We start from the raw sequence: 23586 nt of genomic DNA, 5'->3' as shown, positions 1-23586 counted from the left end.
TCCCACCTCACTCGATGTTATGGGGCCTAAAAAACACCACAGAGTGTTTCTTAAACTAGCCATGTGGGTTAATAAGCCTTAAATAAGCCACAAAGACCCCTTAAAGTCCCTCAAAAAACATTTTATTTGTAATTAAACCAAAACGTTTTTTCCTATTAGTGTCACGAGTAACTATGAGCCCTTTCTGCAAGCTTGGATTCCTCTTTTACTGAATACAGCTTACCTTTCCCTCATGGAGATATTGCCAGCCTTTTCTAGAAATAACACAGTCTGTCTAGAAAAAAAAAAGACTGAACATACCTTAATGCAGTTAGCCTGCAAACTGTTTCCCCAACTGAAGTTTTCCTGTACTCTTCAGCCCTTGTGAGAACAACAGTGGATCTTAGTTACAAAATGCTAAGATCATCATCCTCCTTGCAGAAATCTTCATCCCTTTTCTGCCAGAGAGTAAATAGTACACAACGGTACCATTTAAAATAACCAACTTTTCCTTGAGAAAATAAAAACTAACATTTTTGTCACCACACTCACTTTGCCCTTCCTAGCAGTTAAGCGAGAGAGAATGACTGGGGGGTGGAGCTAAGGGAGGAGCTATATGGACAGCTCTGCTGTGGGTGCTCTCTCTGCCACTTCCTGTAGGGAAGGAGAATTTCCCATAAGTATGGATGAATCCGTGGACTCGATACATCTTACAAGAGAAAGTCATGTCAAATTTAATCAAATCAAATAAGATAAATTAATAAAGTATGACTAACGGGAGTCAAAACAGGCTAATAAAACCTTGTAACATATACTAAAGAGTACTTGAAATAGTATGTCCTGAGTAATAGTACCCATTAGAAGTATTTCCTACCCTAATTTGAGGCTGTCCTAGGGCGAAAGTACCATGGGCATAACAAAAAAAGAGAGGAAAGGAAAATGAACTCCATATAGAGGAAATAAAATAAACATGTCACCCTGGAGTATGCAGCAATAGTGGCAGACATGCATTTGACCTACAGAAAAATCCACAGAGACGCCAGCCGCACTGGAGAAGTCTACACACACTTGGAGAGGCAGAGAGAATGCCCGTGTTGTTGGTAGAAGAGGACTGAATCTGGTAAGAGGGCTCAAAGGGCTAGTGGACATTACAATCGCACTCCCATACAGACGGGCTCCCCAATAGCAATCAGTTAATTGCCTTATCTGACACCTATGGGACATTGTACCATTTACATGATTATTGACTGCATTATCAGGAGTATAGTGATGTCTTCATTTCTTTGTGTGTATTCCTTTAATATAACATAAATTCTATTCCTTTGGGACACCTAAAGTACATAGCCCCTAAAAACTGGAATCAACCAAAATATATTATAATAATTTGTTACATTATATTATAATATATATAGTATATTAATATTATACACTAATCAGCTAATTAGCATGTGCTAAGTACTTAATAACAACCATATTAAATATTTTTAATATGGCACCTGTATTATAGTCTTTTAAATGCATGGACAGATTACTTATATTACAAGCAGTATTTGTGATCTTGCAAAAACCAGCTGAAGCTAGACATCATTATACATGCAAATTTTTGCACAGTGTTAAATATTTACCAAAGTTGACAGGTCTGAGATTTACAATTTAGCACCCTCAATCTTTTAATAGCAAATTCACTCTGAAATTCTAAGTATTAGTAGGATATACATAATTCAGCCCAGGAGTACTAATATGAATTTTCTCCTGAAAACCAGGCAGACTCAAATTACAGCTTTAAAGTGTTGGAAAGTTTCCAGTTCGTATAATCAGATCCAGAATGGCAACACTATTTTAGATGGACTTTAATGAATCCATTCTAAAGAAGATACCCTATAACTTACTTTTTAAGATAGCAATGAAAATGTAATACCCGGTGCTCCTGCTGCCCACCTCAAAAGTAATTTTTATTTTTGTGAGTTAACGGTTATGACTGTTCTCCAATCGGCGCTCTAGCCATACGTCACTCACACAATTTTTGTGTGGCCAGAGTGCCGATTGAAGAACAGTCAAAACCATTAGCTCACAAAAATAAAATTTACTTTTGAGGTTGTTGGCAGGAGCGCCAGATATTAGAATTTCATCACTATATTAAAAAGTATGTTATAGTATAGTATATCTTCATTAGAATGTATGAATTAAAGTACATCTAAAACAGTGTTTCCATTCCGGATTTGATCATTCGAATTAGAAACTTTACCATAACTTTAATCAGACATAAACCCCAAAATATTGGTAAAATAAACATTTGAGTGAGAAAATACTCACTGTAAAATGGTCTCAAATAGGATGTACATCCTGGAATCAGGCAAATCTAATAGGACGTACATCTTGTAATCAGGCAAATCTAATAGGACGTACATCTTGTAATCAGGCAAATCTTATAGGATATACACACTGTAATCCAGGGGCTCCAAAGGAAATACACGCTGTAACCCAGGGCCTCTAATATGATGCACACCCTGTAATCCAGGGGCTCTAATATGATGCACAGCCTGTAATTCAAATTTGTGCAGCTCTAAAAGCATACATGCCATGTAATTCAGGGGCTCTAAAAGCATACATATCATGTAATTCAGGGGCTCTAAAAGGTTACACACCCTGTGAGTCAGGGGCTCCAAAAGGATACACACCCTGTGAGTCAGGGGCTCCAAAAGGATACACACCATGTAATTCAGGGGCTCTAAAAGCATACATACCATGTAATTCAGGGGCTCTAAAAGGATACACACTCTGTGATCCAGGGGCTTTAAAAGCATACATACCATGTAATTCAGGGGCTCTAAAAGGATACACACCCTGTGATCCAGGGGCTCTAAAAGCATGCATACCATGTAATTAAGGGGCTCTAAAAGCATACATACCATGTAATTCAGGGGCTCAAAAAGCATACATACCATGTAATTCAGGGGCTCAAAAAGCATACATACCATGTAATTCAGGGGTTAAAAAGCATACATACTATGTAATTCAGGGGCTCTAAAAGGATACACACCAGGGGCTCTAAATGCATACATACTATGTAATTCAGAGGCTCTAAAAGCATACATACCATGTAATTCAGGGGCTCTAAAAGCATACATACCATGTAATTCAGGGGCTCTAAAAGCATACACACCATGTAATTCAGGGGCTCTAAAAGCATACACACCATGTAATTCAGGGGCTCTAAAAGCATACACAGCATGTAATTCAGGGGCTCTAAAAGCATATATACCATGTAATTCAGGGGCTCTAAAAGCATACATACTATGTAATTCAGGGGCTCTAAAAGCATACATACTATGTAATTCAGGGGCTCTAAAAGCATACATACCATGTAATTCAGGGGCTCTAAAAGCATACATACCATGTAATTCAGGGGCTCTAAAAGCATACACACCATGTAATTCAGGGGCTCTAAAAGCATACACACCATGTAATTCAGGGGCTCTAAAATCATAACACCATGTAATTCAGGGGCTCTAAAAGCATATCTACCATGTAATTCAGGGGCTCTAAAAGGATACATACTATGTAATTCAGGGGCTCTAAAAGCATATATACCATGTAATTCAGGGGCTCTAAAAGCATACATACTATGTAATTCAGGGGCTCTAAAAGCATACATACCATGTAATTCAGGGGCTCTAAAAGCATACATACTATGTAATTCAGGGGCTCTAAAAGCATATATACCATGTAATTCAGGGGCTCTAAAAGCATACATACTATGTAATTCAGGGGCTCTAAAAGCATATATACCATGTAATTCAGGGGCTCTAAAAGCATACATACTATGTAATTCAGGGGCTCTAAAAGCATACATAATATGTAATTCAGGGGCTCTAAAAGCATACATATTATGTAATTCAGGGGCTCTAAAAGCATACTAACTATGTAATTCAGGGGCTCTAAAAGCATACATACCATGTAATTCAGGGGCTCTAAAAGTATACATACCATGTAATTCAGGGGCTCTAAAAGCATACATACCATGTAATTCAGGGGCTCTAAAAGTATACATACCATTTAATTCAGGGGCTCTAAAAGTATACATACCATTTAATTCAGGAGCTCTAAAAGGATACACACCATGTAATTCAGGGGCTCTAAAAGCATATATACCATGTAATTCAGGGGCTCTAAAAGCATATATACCATGTAATTCAGGGGCTGTAAAAGCATACACAGCATGTAATTCAGGGGCTCTAAAAGTATACATACCATGTAATTCAGGAGCTCTAAAAGGATACACACCCAGAAAGGCTACCATAGTTTCATCTGTTGATCCTCAAATCGCCCGAGGCCCCTTTAGTGCATTTATAAGATATCAGGCCAGTATCACATTCAATGCAGGCCATTTTTGTTGTTAGCTATGAGCCACATTAGACCATATATCAGTTTTGCCTGCTACGATCATGCCTACTAGAATGCAAAACAAGCCTTATATTTTCTGTATTCCTTCAGTACAATTTATGAACCTCAAAAGTCCTCAAACCAGCTTTACATTGTTTGCTGTCCCTTTTGTGCCAGCTACCAGCCACTTTAGAGCTCAAGCAAGCCTAAAATATCATCCAGACATGTTTATGCCAGCTCCCACCCACACCAGTAATAAACCTAAAATCACTTTCTTCTCAGTCCCTTTTTGTGTGAGCTACACACCACCATTCCAGAACTGGATTGTCTCAGGTCACCTGTAGTGTTCTTTTAGCCACATCAGATCTCGGGTAGGCCTGACATTCCCTGACATCCTTTCTTTACTGGCTGTGAGTAGTAAAATGCATAAGATAAAACTTGCATTTATCCAGCACTTTTTGTGACATCTATTAGTCATGCTAGACTTTAGTATAGCGCTTACATTCCCTGCAGTATAATATTACATCCCCTGCACTGCTTTTTTGCCTGCTATGAGCAATATCAATCCAGCCTCATGATCTCTTCCGCTTGTATCATACCTTTAATGAGCCTTAAAAAAAGTCAGAGCAAACCTACATAAACTGTATGGACCAGATTACAAGTGCCGTGCTATTTAGAGCTTTCACTCCCGCAAAAACAGCGCCAGAAGTAAACTTTTAACACGCGGGGGTTATTACAAATTAAAAGTAAAATGTTTGCATGCGGGTGAAAGCCAACGTGCATTACCTGTTGGACTTGGATATAGAGACCGCACTAACTTCTCCCCATAAACTTTAATGGAGTGGGCAAAAGAACACCTTCATTTGTGCGCTAACCCGACCACATTTAACGAAGTGCACTATACAAGAATTATAAATATTTTACATTCCAATGTTCTTCACATAGAAGAAAATGTTCTACTTATTTTTAAATATATATATATATATATATATATGATTATTATATTGTAAAATATATATATATAGCTATATACAAATATATATAAATATATTTTTTTTAAATACATAGAACACACTAAAAAAACACTATTAAATATTAATATTGATTAAAAATGATATTTCAAATGGGGAGCAGGTATGTTAAATTTGGTGTTTTGTTTGGTCGCTCTCACACTCTCTCATACTGGTTTAACACAGCTATCCTTTTAACAGGATTATTGCAGCAAACTAGAAATCTCATTCTTTTTGGAACTCATCAGTAGGAGATAGATTTCTGGTTGCTGCATAGCTGTGTTAAAACAGTATTTTGAAGCAAAAAAACAGAGAATTTGCATATCTTACCCAGAATTCTCTTGTGCATTGGTAACATTGTATATGAGGTATTTCTGGGGAAAAGCGAGCGGGGAATATTGCCTAGATGTGCTAATTTCCTATGCAAATATTTACATTAATTTAATTTTGAGACATAGAGGATTTAAATTTCAGTTTTTTATCCGCCCCCATAATTTTAATGAATTTTGGTTTAACTTTGAAAATAGCTTTACCAATGCAGCAACCAGAAATCTATCTCCTACTGATGAGTTCCAAACAGAACCAAACAGGCTGTCTAGTGAGTGATTTCTAGTTTGCTGAAAAATCCTGTTAAAAGGATAGCTGTGTTAAAACAGTATTTTGAAGCAAAAAAATGAGAATTTGCATATCTAATTTGCATATCTTAACTAGAATTCTCTTGTGCATTGGTCACATTGTATATGAGGTATTTCTGGGGAAAAGCGAGCAGGGAATCTTGCCTAGATGTGCTAATTTCCTATGCAAATATTTAAATTGATTTAATTTTGAGACATGGAGGATTTTAATTTCAGTTTTTTATCTCCCCCCATAATTTTAATGATTTATATATATATATATATATATATATATATATATATATATAATGGCCCTTTGCAGTAAAACACCTTGTCAAATACCTTTAAACCCTTGTAATTTTTTAAATAATATTTATATGTATATTTTTTTATTAGAATGGTGTATATGTGAGTGTTCATATATTTTAAATGCATTTATGTTGTGTTTAGTGCAACTTTAATTCGCACAGGAATAATATTTAGCTTATGTGTGAGAGCAGGGTAATTATTATTCACATGCATTCGGATCATTCAGGATAATCTGAATGCAGAAAAAGGCAGCCGCTCGCGGTATTCAGCTCCTTTCAGAGCCGTATTTCTTCTTGTGAAAGTGCAACACACTAAGATCTGGTTTTGCACATATCTTATGCGGAGATTACAAGTCGAGCGCTGACTGCATGATATGATTTTTCTATAGGCTCCATCGAGCGTCTTCAGCCTTCGCTAGCCTAACCAGTCCTTATGTTATTAATTACTATTTAATAACATAAGGACTGGTGAGGCTAGCGAGGCTGAAGATGCTCACGGGAGCCTAAAGAAAAACATATTGCATGTAATCTAGTCATTAGTGTGTTGCACTTCACGAGAAAGAATCCTGCTGCGAAAAAAGCTGAATACCGCGAGTGGACGCCTTTTTCATTAAGAATGATCCAAGTCCACATGCCTATTAATAATCATGGTTACTGTTCAGCTGTTTATTTCAGCACAGCCCACACACACAGCCCACACACACAGCCCACACACACAGACAGCCCACACACACACACACACACACACACACACACAGACACACATACATGCCACACAGCCCCCCCCACACACACAACACAGCCCCCCCCACACACACAACACAGCCCCCCCCACACACAGATCCCCCACACACACACCACACAGACCACACAGCCAACACACACGCCACACAGCCCCCCCACACACACGCCACACAGCCCCCCCCCACACACACACAACACAGCCCCCCCCACACACACACACCCCACACACACAGATCCCCCCCACACACACACAACTAGCCAACACACACACACACAGCCCACACACACACAGCCCCCCCACACACACACAGCCCACACACACACAGCCCACACAGACACATTCTTACATTTAAACAAAAAGTACCTTAGTTACACCAAGTTACAATGAAATGAAAGTTTAACTTTGCAGTTACATTCTTTGCTGTAGACATTAGACATTGATGTCCAATATCCCCATAATCTTACAGATGTTAATACCATGAAACCCAAAGCAAAAATGTATAGAAATTGGGAAGCAACTGAAATAGTTGCAGGTACTTACTGTAACTAAGGCAAGCTGGTTAGCTACAAATTACAGTTGTGTGGTATTTTCTTTATACAATTTTAAATCCATATCTTGAGGTATTGTGACACATGATGGCATGCCAAGCTTTGGTATTGAGCTTTTATTAGACATGTGCTTTTCATTTCGTTCCAAATCGAAATTCAGACAAATTTGTCAAATTCGGAGCTTCAGATCGATTCAAATTTCCGAATTACCCTAGCAACGAAACTAAACTAATCAAAATGCATTTGTAACTAATAAATCCGAATTAGTTCGGATTTATTCATTGCATTCGAATGGCAATGGACTAATCACAATTACACTAGTATTGTACAGTATATTAGGTTATATAATTCTGCTAGCTCTGTGCAGGGCACATTATGTAGCTGGTACCTGTGAGGTTGGTACTTAGGTGGGATGTGCGGTGTATTACACTAGTATTATGTACTGTATACTACGTTATATACCTCTGCTAGCTCTGTGCATATTGTGTAGCTGGTACCTGTGAAGTTTGTACTTATGTTGATTCAGATGGGTTACACCTAATATACAGTACATAATACTAGTCTAATACACAGCACATCCCACCTAACACATACCGAACTTCCGAATTTACGATACGAATCCGAACGGAATACATCCAAATTTATTAGAGTCTGAATGAATCCAAAATGAATACATTCGAATGAATCCGAATTCGAATCGATCCGAAAACAAAATTCGAAAAAATCCAAATCGGTCCAAAACAAACAAATTTTTCCGCCGAGCACAAGTCTAGCTTTTATTAGTGACTAACGTAACATGCACCACACCAATAGGAGTCAAATCATAAATGATGCCCCAGCACCGCTGCAGTAAAATGATGCCCCCAGCACCCCTGCAATAAAATGATGCTCCCCCCTGCAATATATGATGCCACCAGCCCGCTGCAATAATGATGCCCACAGCAATAAAATGAAGCCCCCAGGCCAGCACCCCTGCAATAAAATGATGTCTCTAGGCCCCCTGCAATAAAATGATGCCCCCAGCCCCCCTGCAATAAAATGATGCCCCCAGCCTGCTGCAGTAAAATGATGCCCCCAGCAATAAAATGATACCTGCAGCCCCCCTGCAATAAATGATGCCCTGAACCCCCTGCAATAAATGATGCCACCAGCCCCACTGAAATAAATTATGTCCACAGCAATAAAATGAAGCCCCCAGGCCAGCCCCCTGCAATAAAATGATGTCCCCAGCCCCCCTGCAATAAAATAATGCCCCCAGCCCCCCTGCAATAAAATAATGCCCCAGCAATAAAATGCTCCCCCCCCCCCGCAGCATTAAGAGGTTTCAAGAACCTCTAAATGCGGAAGAAGGTGGCCCTTTTTGCCGCTCGGCTATTTTCATTGCTGAATTCATTCTTGTGCACCAGCACAATGCTAAAATCTGTGCAAATCCAGATTTTTGCATCATGCTGTTGCACAAGAATGAATTCTGCCACGAAAATAGCAAAGCAGCAAAAAGGGCCACCTTCTTCCGCTTTCGGAGGTTCACAAAACCTCTTAATGCACATCTCAATTTACTAAATCTAGTAAGATCTCACCAAGATAAGCAAACCTACAGTATGTTTTCAGATTTTCACTACTTCTTTCTTGAAGCAAAGAAAATGTGTTTTGTGTAATAGACAGTTTTTTACTAATTGTAAACTTGCAAAATTAAAAAAACAAATGACTGTAATGCCCCTTAAAGAAATAGGAAAGTCAAAATTAAACTTGAATGATTCAGATAGAGCATGTCATTTTAAGACACTTTTAAATTCACTTCTATTTTCAAATGTGCTTCGTTCTCTTAGTATCCCTTAAAAAATGAATACACACATATCATACACTAGTGGGAGCTGCTACTAATTGGTGTCTGCAAACATTTGTCACTTGTTATTGGCTAAATCGATATTTTCAGCTTCCTGTCAGTAGTGCAATGCTGTCTCTTCAGCAATGGATAAGAGAATTAAGAAAATGTTATAATAGGATTAAATTGGAAAGTTGTTTAAAATTGTATGTTCTATCTGAATCATAAAAGACAATTTTGGGGTTTACTATCCCTTTAAGGTAAAGTGTGCTTAAGAAATTAGGCAACTTTACTGTGCAGATTAAATTTGCCATAATGAAAGGAGTCACATAATCTGTGTATGAAATGAAATGGAGAGAACTGGCATTATGACTTGTATTTCTCTCGTATGATAATTATCAGCATGTTAACACCTGCCACTGAGCCCTTCTCAATGTTGACGTGATCACAATTAGACATTTTTATGCTTTATCTGCAGCAATGTTTTTTCTGATCCCAAACTTGATGATGCCTTTATAAGGCCATTTTTCACCCATCAAAATTCATCAGCTAAAAGGACTTGATAAAACCAAGATAACTGAGTTACTACCTAGTACCCCAAAAGTAGGGCAAAACACACTGACAACATATGCCTAGATTATGAGTGCAGCGCTATTTAGTGCTCCTGCTCGAGTGTAAACTTCGCTATACAGAAGCTTTTTGCACACGTCGGGTAGCGAGTGCACTAAATGTTGAAAGTAAAAAGTTTGTGCAAGAGTGAAAACCGGCACACTAACCAAGTTATGTGACCACGTTAATGTATTCTCCCCATAGACATCAATGGACACAATAGAAGAAAAAAACACCTATCACTCGCACGTTAACCTGACAGGAGTTATGGTCTATGAAAATGGCAAATGTTGAAATGCGTCAGACGCTAAGGGTTGCCGGTTGTTTTTAAGAGTTAATTGGATTTGCTTGTTCCTGCGTTTTATTATTTATTACAAATAAAATATTCAAATTTTACCAGCTCGGCCTGAACTTGGCTTGCTTGAATAGGAGTTATGAATAGTTCACATTCCAATGTTCTTCACATACGGAACAATATAATTTTTATTGTAAATACATATTTTTATATATATTCCTATAGATATATAGGTATAGATATCCATTTTACATTAACATTATAAGCTATATATAGAAATATATTTAATAATAAGAATTACATTTTTATGTGAAGAACATTAAAATGTAAAATGTGCATAACGCGATTCGGGGTTCACGAATTTAGGTCTAATACATCGTCTGGTTACTGTAATGAAGAATTGCTAACTTCAATGTGCACTATTGAAATATTAAATATAAAATGTTAAAAAAAAATAATAATAATTACAAATTATTATACATACTGTAAAATATATACAATATATATATATATATATATATATATATATATATATATTCTATATATGATTTATATATTTTTTCAGTATGGAGTGTATATATATATATATATATATATATATATCTTCAACAAAATTAGAAAGAATAGGACCTATGACTGTTAGATAGTCCTATAGAAAGACAGGGAATACAGCATCCTTTTAAACACTTTTTAATTATTGCATTAAACTCCTGAACTGCAACAAAATGAGCATATACAAGTATCATAAAAAGATATACATCATATTATATACAAAACACAAACACACCCAAAACAGTCATTCAAAATGCAAGCACCACCTCCTATATGCGTCTAGACGCTGGAAAAAACAACCTAAGTCAAAAATAACTTTAAAACAACCTATATGGCCATGATAAGTTCATATTGTAGACTTAAAGTAATCAGCGCTGATACTCAAAGCAACACCAAAAAAAGGTGTGCTGTTAGGAAGATAGACACATCTTTTCCCTGTAATTTAGCTTTGAAAATAGAGCAATTTCTAATCATCAGACCTTGAACTGTACCCTGCTGATTTCTCAAGGCTATAACCCTGCTACATATCTGTCCCTAACTGGTTTAAACTGATAACAAATGCAAAACAATTCAATTGTTGTTGTCTGCAGACTAAAGCCCAGATTCGCTACTCTAAATAAGGCAAATGGTAGGTGACGTTTGGTTACTGAAAAGTAATTTAAGTATAAAAACATGTTCATTTGTTTTAAAAAATATTAGGACTTGGGGGCAGAGCAAGCTCTGGGACTGAACGGTCGCATACTGACATAGCTCTGGCTATATACTACAAATAACCGTATATTCGGCCGTTCAGCCCAGCCTAATTTATAGTAACAGGGCGTCTACGAGCTCATAGATTTTACATTAGAAGTCTGAAGGCTATGGGATGGCGGCAAGTAAAGCAATTCTGCCTAATGTTGTGACGCCCTGTGCCGAGACCTCTGCGAGCGAAGGCTATGGGATGGCGGCAAGTAAAGCAATTCTGCCTAATGTTGTGACGCCCTGTGCCGAGACCTCTGCGAGCGGCCATCTTTCAGCTGGCGAGGAGGCTTCATTGCAAAAGCGAAAACAATTACAAAGGATACTTCCTAGTGTCAAGGAGCTACTAAATCTATAAGGATTACGGAGTTACAGAGAGCTTCTGACTTGGAGGTACTAATTCCACTCATATAGCGGCAAAACATTTCCATTTCATATCCTATTCCTCGGACACAGACCTGGAGCCTAATAGACTATCACCCTTCCAAGTTTGAACATGAAGACTAGGATTGAGCTAATACTTAGTAATCTGTGCACCGACATCAAGGAAGGTTTTCAGATCCTAACCGCGGAAATGTAGCTGTTGATTGTATTCCAACGCTCCAGAATGTTTGAGAACAGACCTTGCCTTTTCGGTCAGATGATCCTGAGCCCTCAGAGAATGAGACTTACATGCTGAAAGGGCTAATAGCAAAACAGCCAACCGATCTACTATCTTTACCTAAGTATGCTACAGCATTAAAGGAGACAAAACCTGAGATCTACACAACAATCGAGACTGACCCTCTGCCTATATCTCATGGTCATGTATGGATTAGCTGGGGACAAAGTATTAGCGGTGTGACATGTCTTCTTAGATCCGCACTTGCAGGACACCTACGACATGAAATGCTGCTAATGAAGAAAGGAGATCAGCTTCAATCTGTTCAGAGTGGTGCTCTTGAAGTGAATGGGAGCGTAAGTTCCTGTATCTCCGCACCGGGAAAATATTCTTCAATATGATCTTCCTTGATGTGCCATTTGACAGCACGGAGACACTCTGGAATTGGTTAAACTTTACTAATATCTGGCTGACTCATACTTATTTTTTGTGAATTGGTGTGGGTTAGAATATGAGTTGTACATAGTAATGTTTTGTATAATGCGAACACTGCTTCCTAAGTGACTAAGGACTAATGCTGGTTCATCTTCATATTTAAAATCTATTTTGCAACTTCAACATTGACTGAAGTACATATAAGTTTGAAAGTTGAGTTTGTCTCAGATTTGATAGTTGTAAGCTATGTCTTTATAGAGTACCTAATTCAATTTGCTTAGCACGTTTAAATGGTTTTTTTAAGATATGTTTCCGGAAAGTCAGTTGTGCTACCTACTAACTGCAGCAACAATATCCTAAATGTGGTATGTGCGACGTTTTCAGTTTTATGAAGGCTTTTTTTGTTTATCTTATTATGTAAAAGTCTGTAGAAGCAGAAAAAAGAGAGGCGCCTTATGGGACAGTATCGTAGTACAGTGGTAAAGGCAGGAGACAGCACACACAACGAGTCAGGATACTCACAAAAATGATGGCATAAACGTATGCCTCACTAAACAGGACGGGACCTTAGTCGCCCGCCAGACGGACCAATGGAAAGATAGATCCGGAACTCCAGGGTCCAATCCGCAGCTACAGGAGGTAGAATCGTCAGAGGAACGAGTAGCCCGTGATAGGACCAATTACTGTTAGCTCTTAGTATGAGTGGCGGGTAACCGGACCAACCAATAAACAGTATACAAAAGAGCGGGGATATCGTAAAAGCTAATTTATTAAAATCACTGTTAAAACATATAGTTTATATGAAATGACAACAACAACCTGATGAAACGACCGGAAGGTCGAGAAACGCGTTGTTGTTGTTGTTGTTGTCATTTCATATAAACTATATGTTTTAACAGTGATTTTAATAAATTAGCTTTTACGATATCCCCGCTCTTTTGTATACTGTTTATTGGTTGGTCCGGTTACCTGCCACTCATACTAAGAGCTAACAGTAATTGGTCCTATCACGGGCTACTCGTTCCTCTGACGATTCTACCTCCTGTAGCTGCAGATTGGACCCTGGAGTTCCGGATCTATCTTTCCATTGGTCCGTCTGGCGGGCGACTAAGGTCCCGTCCTGTTTAGTGAGGCATACGTTTATGCCATCATTTTTGTGAGTATCCTGACTCGTTGTGTGTGCTGTCTCCTGCCTTTACCACTGTACTACGATACTGTCCCATAAGGCGCCTCTCTTTTTTCTGCTTCTACAGACTTTTACAACTATTCCTCTCCAAGAGTGCTGCCGTTTCATACCCGTTTCATACTGGTTGCTGGCTGTTCCAGGAACTTCGCTTTCCCTGAGATTGTTATTTAAGCTGGGTCTTGTTTATCAGCTGTGCGCACCTCCATAGGATTCATCCTTCATTATCTTATTATGCCCTATCATGCAGACCATATCATTTGCTAGCTATATTGATCAAAGGGAGCTTCCCAAGGATATAACTAGAGGAGTTTCTGTGTTACAAATACCCATTAACATTAGGAACTGTCTCTGGTGACTTTAGTGTCAGATGCCTTAGATTCATATACCTTTATGGGACATTTATCTTACACAAAACTTACAATTTAGTTTGCATTTAACTGGTTCATGTTGTATTTGTTGGTTTAGCTATCTATATTCTATTATAGGCTTTGTACATGCCTATAGTATCTCTCATTCCTCTTACAGGCTTTTAATTGGAAAACATATGTTATTAACATGTTAACTTACTCTAGTGAGTTATACTCCTTTACACCTACAAATGAGCGCTTACAGCTAAGACCTCAGCATAGGGATTTTTCCATATATCTGAGTAACCGCTACAGAAGAAACAGCCTATGTTTTTAATACTAGAGCATACACTATATGCTACACCGAACACAATTTATAATCTTCTATCATTTATAATTGAAGGTAACTGTCTGCAGCTATATGTTGTACATACTGATCTAGATCTGGTTCCTGCAGACATGAATTGTCTAAGCCACAATATTAATACCCCTCTAGGTCCTAACTATATTGATGCATTCAGTTCTACATAACAAAATGGTTCCTTGTATTTGATATATAAGTGTAGCTTAATATTTTATACATATTTGTATGTAGGTATACAAACATTTTCCTGTTGATCTAGATATCTATATTCTACTATGAGCTTTGTACATGCCTATAGTATCTTAAATTCCTCTCACAGGCTTTAATTGGAATACATATGCTACTACCATGTTGATATATTCTATTGTGTTACACTCCTCTACACCCACGAAGGAGAGCTTACAGCTAAGTCTTCAGCATAGGTATTGTTCCATATATCGGAGTAACCGCTACAGAAGAAGTAGCTTATATTTTTACCATTAGAGCATACTCAATAATTGGAGGTAATTGTCTACAGCTATATATTTTACACATTGATATAGATCTGGCTCCTACAGATTTGAAATGTCTACGCCACAATTCTCTGTGTGATTAATACCCCTTTGGGTCCTAACTATATTGGTGTATTCTGTTCTACATAGCAAGATAGCTCCCTTTATTTGATATATAAGTGTAGCCTTATATTTTATACATGTTTGAATGTAGGTGTGCAAGTACTTTCCTATGTATCTTTTTACCTTGACTTGCTGAGCTGGAATATACACCGCTATATGTATGTAACTATACCCAATTATAATAATCTAGGTTCTGTTATTACTGTACGGATTCAAACAATAAGATGACTGTTATGTACAATATATACTTATTGTAATAAGGGAGAGAGTAGATCTTTATACACGGTATCAGGGTATTTGATCAGGTAATCACATGCAGCTTGTAATGTAACCTTCACTATTTTGAATGATGCCTGCGGGGCTGTCTGCGGCCAAGACAGCAACGTGGGCTTAACTTGCATGCATCTAGTGGTTTATGTCATATCTCTTGTATACTGAGCATTTTTTATTTACAAGTTTTATAGATCTGGCTTTGAGATCTACTATATCTCACTATCAAGGCTCTAATTAAAAGATACTCTCTAGATACATAGATCACCTACTCATTGTGCTATTCACAACTGGAAAGTGTTTGAATTTGCTTTTTACACATCTTATTACCAGTAAGGGAGTGTGTATTTGCCTTAAATAATACAATACAACTTATATACCAAACAGTCATGGTAACCTCCATAGCATCAATCTGCCAACCTAACATCCCCCCCTTGCACCTATTGCTTACTAAGTGAGCACTGGAAAATGCACCCCACGAAACCTTACTTTACCTAATCTCCCATTAAATCCCCCTTGGATACATGTAACAATGAAAGGCTTTGTACGTTATTTGGGGACAACTTTCCACCAGTGATCTAATCAAATTTTGAGGAGATATATAACACGAGATTAACCCTGATTTACCGGCCCTAAGGAACCCCCTACTACTCATACTTAGTCAGCAGGTCCAAGAGTGGCCACCAAGTGTTGTCAGGGGTACGATATATGTTTTCATTATCACTACAGACAAGGGGAATCATAGATTATGATTTATATAAAAAAAATGTTTTTTTAACTTTCTCTATAGGTAATTAAAGGTTCTACTCAGAGCGACCTGTAAAAATATCATATATGGCAAGAATTTGACTTCAATGACAAATATGTTTCTACAAACTAAAAAAAAATATTTTTTATTATGTGCTCTTGATGACTTAATTTTGTATTCTGCAATTTGCAAGTTATTGTTTATAACCTCAATAAAAAAATATAAAAAAATAGAAAATAAAAAGGCAGATCAGCACAATTCTAGAATTTGAAGACAGAATATGTGAATACAGATTTACTAAGTATATTGCTCAGTTTAACTTAAAGAGACATAACCCCCCAATTGTTTTCATGAGTCAGATAGATCATGCAGTTTTGGTGCGACTTTCTAATTTACTTCTGTTATCTGATGCTATTTGTTCTTTTGGTATATTTTGTTGAAGAAGCAGTAATGCACTACTGGGAGCTAGCTGAAAGCCAATGACTAGAGGCATATATGTGTATCCACCAATCACAGCTTCTGCACCTACCTAGGTATACTTTTCAGCAAAGGATACAAAGAGAACAAAACTAATTGAGTGTTAGAAGTAGATTGGAAGGTTGTTCGGAATTGCAGTCTATCTGAATGAGGAAAGAGAAAGATTGGGTTTTTATCCCTTTAATCTGTGAACAGATAGATGGGGCTAAACTATCCAATAAAAATTCCATAACATTGCTAGTAATCTTTGAGACTCCAAAATGTACATCCATGTGTCATTTAGATGAGTAATGTGGTGTCTGCTGAGTCCCCATATAGAGGGGCAAGCAAGAACATGCTCATTTAAAGGGACACTGAACCCAAATTTTTTCTTTCATGATTCAGATAGAGCATGCAATTTTAAGGAACTTTCTCATTTACTCCTATTATCAATTTTTCTTAATTCTCTTGATATCTTTATTTGAAAAAGAAGACATTTAAGCTTTTTTTTGGTTCAGACTCTGGACACCACTTTTTTTATTGGTGGATGAATTTATCCACCAATCAGCAAAAACAACCCAGGTTGTTCACCAAAAATGGGCCGGCATCTAAACTTACATTCTTGCATTTCAAATAAAGATACCAAGAGAATGAAGAAAATTTGATAAGAGGAGTAAATTAGAAAGTTTCTTAAAATGTCATGCTCTATCTGAATCACGAAAGAAAAAAATTGGGTTCAGTGTCTCTTTAACAGCTAAAATCGAATGTAAAACACTACTATATTTAACTGTCATTTTAAAGCATAGTTTAAAGCATAGTAGAGTGCAATAGTGTATGATTGGCATCAAGACAGTGATGAGAAATGGTTCAGAAGTGAAGGTATTAAAGAATTATTTTTGTCTTTAATAATAATAATAATAATATATATATTAGGACTTGGCTGATATGTTATTCTATAGCAACACAACAGCAATGCCTTGTAATTACAAGGTGTTTACTGTCCCTTTAATGGCAAAACATTTTGGAACTTTGATGACTGGAAAAACTGACTGACAATACTAGACGGATATCAGAAATCGTTATCTTCCAAAAACAAGATTATAGTCAACCCCTATATGTTAGAAAGTAAAGTAAAATGTTACCAGCCTGTATATGAGCCTGTATTTTCTCTGTAGATTATTTTTATTATTAATTTTTGTTCTAAAATGTCTAAAATGTATCTACAGCTGCAGTTAGTAGTGGAGGACATATAAATATATTCACAAGCATATACAAATAATTATAATCCTTATATACCACTACACAAATTAAAATATAATTTACCAAGACCTAGAATACACATGACCGTTTTATTTTTATGATAATATGTCTGTTTCTAAATGAGTAATATTTACTTGTTGTGGTTAGGTGTATGTAGGGAGAGTATTCCTCTGTGGGTAACAGCTACTGATAAAAAGCTGAGAAACGCTGATTTAAAACAGTATAGTAGTATAATATATAGTCTAGTACTGAACAAACCTACTTTTAATATCATGTGTTTATGGAGGCTTGTCCCTGTCTTCCAATACAGTTATGGGAGTTGACCAGTGAGTAATCAATGCATCAGGACTACTTATACACAAACAGACATTTTTTTATTACTTTCAGTTTGAATATAATCAGATTTTACTTAACCATGTGTAGGCAATAATATTTCAAAATATGTAATAAAGATATATATATATATATATAAACAAAGAGAAGTGATAGAACTGGAGGGCGCACTTGACTATCACCAATTAGTTGAAATTATATGAGCTGATGAGAATCCATTACATGTAATATGTTAATGCACAAAAAAACTTGTCCCTGCCTACCAATACAGTTATGGGAGTTGTCCCTATCCGCCAGTGAGTAATCAATACGTCAGTACTACTCATAAAAAAATAGACATTTGTTTTTACCTTAAATTTAAATATAATCAGCTTTTACTTAACCATGTGTAGGCAATAATATTTTAAAATATGGAATATATATATATACAGTATATATATAAATATATATATATATATATATACACACACAGACATATACATACACACACACACACACACATATATATATATATATATATATATATAATCCATTTAACAAAAAAACGTGTAATTTGGGAATCAGGGATTTCCTTTAAAAGCAATTATTGCTATTTTTAATCAATTTATTAAAATTGTTAATATAATTTTCAGAATAATAAAGCACATTTTATGGTGCACTCATATTGTAAGACTGCTCCTACCTTTTGCGGTGCATTGATGACTCCAATGTTGTATCCAAATTGCAGTGACCCCAAGATGGCAGTAAAAACAGACAGCACAAGAGTCTTTGTGACCCCCGAGCGGACAACCTGCTGTAGGACAAAGAGTCAGGAGGTCAAAGCTTGGAGTGGATTTCCTATAGTAATACTGTAGTGCTCTTCATCCCATGAGTTTAAGAATGATTTTTTTTGGCATCTTACATAATTAACCCTTGTCCCCCCCCCCCCCTCCAGCTTCTGTTCATTACATCCTTTACTCACTCCCTTCTTCATTGTTACCTGTCCCCCTTCAACTGGTTGGAATCCGCCTGAGGGCATCTTTCCTTCAATCACTGTAAAACTTCCTACGAAGGTGCAGAATATTCCAAGTAATCGTCTAAGTGACCTTGGGATGTGAGTCAGAGGTGGCTTTGGTGGTGGGGGGGGTGGAGGAGCACCCAGTGAGAGTTACAAAAGAGTGTGCAAACGGAGATTATAATAATTAAAGTAAAGAAAAGTTGGGAATAAAAGAAATTGTTGAAATAAGGGAAACATTAGGTTAGAGAAAGAGGGAGTGAGAAACAGGAAAGGTGAAGAAATTAAAAGACAGGGACAGACACAAACACAGACAGAAAAAAAAAAGTTTCTAGTGAGCTAGAGACCCTGAAAAGTTGCCAAAAGATTGCAAGGAGAGCATGGAATGGGAGTGTGAGGGACAGTGTTGTGGAAGTAATGAAGTGCGTGTATAATTAAAGCAGTTAAAGGAGTAGGCAAGCAGACTAGGGGAGGAGAGACAGAAGGAGGCGTGTGTGAGGCATAAACCTGTTGCATTCTCTCCTCTATACCCAAAGTATTTCCATCTGCCTATTTATTAATGTGTATGTTTCTAACATTCTAATTAGCATGAGAGATAGGGTCAGTGAGTGACAGGAACTGCAAGCAATGGGTAAATACAGAGAATGGGTGAGCAGTATTTATGTATCAAAGCAGCACACACACATAGAAAAGCAGACACTGTACACAAGCATTTGTCTATCTAATTTGTTAAGATCAAGTTATAAAGTCAGAAACATAATGACTATTAGTAATATCTTTTTTTTTATGTTACCACCAGTTGTAAAGTTTACAAGTGGAATATAATGAGTCTATGAATACGGTCTGTATGATCAGATTTCATTAGAAAAAGCTGAATTTTTTTCTTATATAATTGTATTATCCTTATGTTTTAATGGAGTGAATCTAAATTTAGAATTTATCCCATGATTAGGGGAAACGTTATGCTTTATTTATTGATTAATTTTTAAAGATACACTTATTGTATTTAGTAACCACACATTGTTTATAATACTACTTCTTTCTTTAATTATACAAATGCTAAATATGTATAATATTTTTTTCCTGAAATACAATGACAGAAACTCCAGTTTTGTAGAAAATAGGAAGGAAGCAATATTTTAACAATTTTGGGGACAAAAGTTTTAGCTGCGGCTTGAATTTAACTGTATAATAATAAAACATTTGTACTATATAGTTGTCTTATTTAAAATTATTACTTTTAAACAATGATATACTATAATCTATCTATCTATCTATCTATCTATCTATCTATCTATCTATCTATCTATCTATCTATCTATCTATCCCTCTCATTTTCCCCTGTACAACTCTCCCCCTTCCATGAAAGGTTGTGAGGTTTGTGTGCAGCTGTCCTGGGTTCAAGTGAGTGACATGATGTCCTTTTGCTTGTGACAGGGACTAAAATACCAGCGTCACTTGATACTAGGTAGAAGGGGGAGTGCAGAGGAAGGGTAGAGCACAGACTTTTTTTTCTTTCTTTTTTCTTTCTTTCTTTTTTTCTCTCTTTCTTTCTTTTTTTCTCTCTTTCTTTCTTTCACTCTTTTTCTCCCTCTCTCTTTCATTCTTTCTGATTTATAATGATCATATTCATAACCTCATGCCTGTACTGTTGTGGGTAATGTTGACAAAACACACATGGTTATTAAGTGAGATGAAGGAGGCTGGTTCTTTGATGGAACACGTGCAAGTTGCTTAGATAAAATCAGCAATGATAGATGGGACTTTATCTAAGTATATTGGTCTCTCCTTCTCTAGAAGACGTATCATCACCAAGCCCCCTGATGCCTGTCTACTCCCCCCTGGCTTGTGACTTCTATAACATCTTTCTCCAGCTAACGCCCACGTTCACAACCAATCTCCTCACTGACTGGTGCCTGCCTTCTCGTCCTGGTTTATTACACAATAAATATGACAGTGAACTGACAGTATCTGTGTCTTTGTGTATATGTTTCCACATATAATAATTACAATTCTAACAAAAGTAGAACTCATAACAGTTGTTATGTTTACCCATATCAAAGCAATATCCACTGAAAGTTCAGCCTTAGCACAAGGGGATTAACCACCTTTATTTAAGTAAGGCTGACACACCTTAAAACTATCTGACTTATTTTTAAGATGACCTGGCTTGAGAATTGAACATCTAACTCTCCTCTTATGGATAGATCATCTTTTGGCACAATTCAGCCTGAGAATTGAACATCTAACTCTCCTCTTATGGATAGGTCATCTTTTGGCACAATTCAGCCTGAGTAAATCTTCCTATGACTCTGAGAGATAGCAAACAGGGATTTTCTGCTTTGTTTATGCCCAGACCAATCTCTTCTGGAAAAAAGTAATTGCTTTCTTTGTTGCAACTAAAAGAGAGGATTTTAAAATGTATTATTTTGTTAGGTATGGTGTACTGAAAAAAGACACTTTTATTTTTATATTTGTGGAATATGTCATTGTGCACCAGAACAGTATTACAGAAACATGACTTTCTCTTAATTACTAAATCAAAATAAACAGTTTTTCTTATAAAGAAATATTTTATTAACGTTTAAATAGTGTTTTTTTATATGTATTACTGAAATATTTAAAGTTAATATACCTTGAAATCAATTTTGACTATCTATCTATCTATCTATCTATCTATCTATCTATTAATCTATATTTCTGACATACATGCACAAGGAGACCCAAATCAAACAGATGCCCTCATTATGCCAGCTAAATGCACTAAATACCAGAGCTATGCTCCCTGTACTTCCTCTATGATGGATATATGCCAACATCAATCCCACACAAGACACATGGATCCTGCATAACTGTTATACAAGTCAAATGCCCACATCAGACCTGATACCAGATCTACTGCCTGTTAAGCCCCCATATGCCAGCTTTATGGTTACTAACCCAAAAACAGATTTATGGACCTTGATGGCCCTTTATGTTAGCTATCTGTCCATAAACAGTAGATAAGGCACATGGCTTCTCCAGCCCTTTTATGTAAGATGCATAGCCAAAGAACCAACCTGAGACACATGGAACTGTTTCTCCAGCTTGATGTTGGCGACATATGTATTAATTCCCAGCAAACCTGTCCACATGCCAACAGATCCCACAGTAGACACATGCGCCCTTTATGCCATCCATCGGCTAGATTACAAGTGGCGCACGATTGTTAGCGAGGGACACTTTACAAGTTAAAAAAAAACAGGTGCGATGAAAATCAAACAAAATTTGCGCTCATCCTGTTAGTGCAAGTGAAGACCTTGAGGCCTATTTATCAAATGTCTGTCGGACCTGATCCGACAATGCGGAACAGGTCTGACACACATCTCTGAATGCGGAGAGCAATACGCTCTTGTGAGCTGCTGGTGCAACGCCGCCCCCTGCAGAATCGGCTGCCAGCAGGCGGACAGGGTTATGGAGCAGCAGTATTTAGACCTCTGCTTCATAACTGCTGTTTCTGGCAAGCCTTAAGACTCGCCAGAAACACAGGCCCACAAGCTCCATACGGAGCTTGATAAATGGGCCTCCTTGCATAAAGTGTAAGAGTAATACAATGCACCAAACACATCACAAATACATTAAAGGGACAGGAAACCCCCAAAATGCCATTCATGAATCGGATAGAACATTCAATTTTAAACAACTTTCAAATTTAATTTCTTGTTATTCTTTGTTGAAGGAACAGCATTGTACTACCGGGAGATAGCTGAACACATCTAGTTAGCCAATCACAAGAGACAAATGTATGCAGGCACCACTCACCAGCTAGATCACACTAGTGTAGGATATGTGCATATTCATTTTCAACAATGGACACCAAGAGAACAAAGCACATTTGAATTTGAAAATAGAAGTGATTTTAAAAGTCTTAAAATTGCAAGCTCTGCTTGATTCTTGCAAGTTTAGTTTTTACTTTCCTATCCCTTTAAAATAAAGTGTAACACTTATATTTAAAATGTCTTATATTTACACTTTTTTTTATAAGGGTTAAAATGGATATGATATATGACAAGGACGTTGTTTGACTGGAAAGGGCTATAATATGTGTGTGTATATATACATATATATATATATATATATATATATATATATATATACATATATATATATATATATATATATATATATATATTTATATACACACACACTGGAGTTTAAAAGTTTGGGGTCACTTAGACAATTCCTTATTTTCCATGAAAACATGAATGAAATTAGTTTGAATAGGAACTATAGTCATTGGCAAGGCTAGAAATAATGAATTTTAAGTGAAATAGTAATTGCGTCCTTCAAACTTTGCTTTGTGAAAGAAAACTCCATGTGCAGCAATTACAACCTC

At 36.8% G+C, this 23586-nt stretch overlaps 1 protein-coding gene and 1 long non-coding RNA gene across 2 annotated transcripts in view; one reads left to right on the top strand and one right to left on the bottom strand.

Moving 5' to 3' along the window:
* SLC2A4 (solute carrier family 2 member 4) overlaps nt 1-19933 on the bottom strand; it is a 79448-nt gene extending 59515 nt beyond the window's left edge. The window contains exons 1-2 of the mRNA XM_053718443.1: nt 19197-19933; nt 18900-19010 (exon numbers count right to left, since the gene is read on the bottom strand). Of these exons, the coding sequence (XP_053574418.1) occupies nt 18900-19010; nt 19197-19235 (150 nt within the window). The 5' untranslated portion in view covers nt 19236-19933. The remainder of the gene's footprint in view (nt 1-18899; nt 19011-19196) is intronic.
* LOC128663885 (uncharacterized) lies at nt 19827-21178 on the top strand. The gene is made up of 2 exons (XR_008402909.1): nt 19827-19859; nt 21009-21178. It is a non-coding gene; the product is annotated as an uncharacterized LOC128663885 (long non-coding RNA).
* The last annotated feature ends 2408 nt before the right edge of the window (nt 21179-23586 follow it).

This window comes from Bombina bombina, chromosome 6, assembly GCF_027579735.1.
Source record: "Bombina bombina isolate aBomBom1 chromosome 6, aBomBom1.pri, whole genome shotgun sequence".
Lineage (NCBI taxonomy): Eukaryota > Metazoa > Chordata > Amphibia > Anura > Bombinatoridae > Bombina > Bombina bombina.
This window is presented reverse-complemented; position numbering and strand designations above follow the sequence as displayed.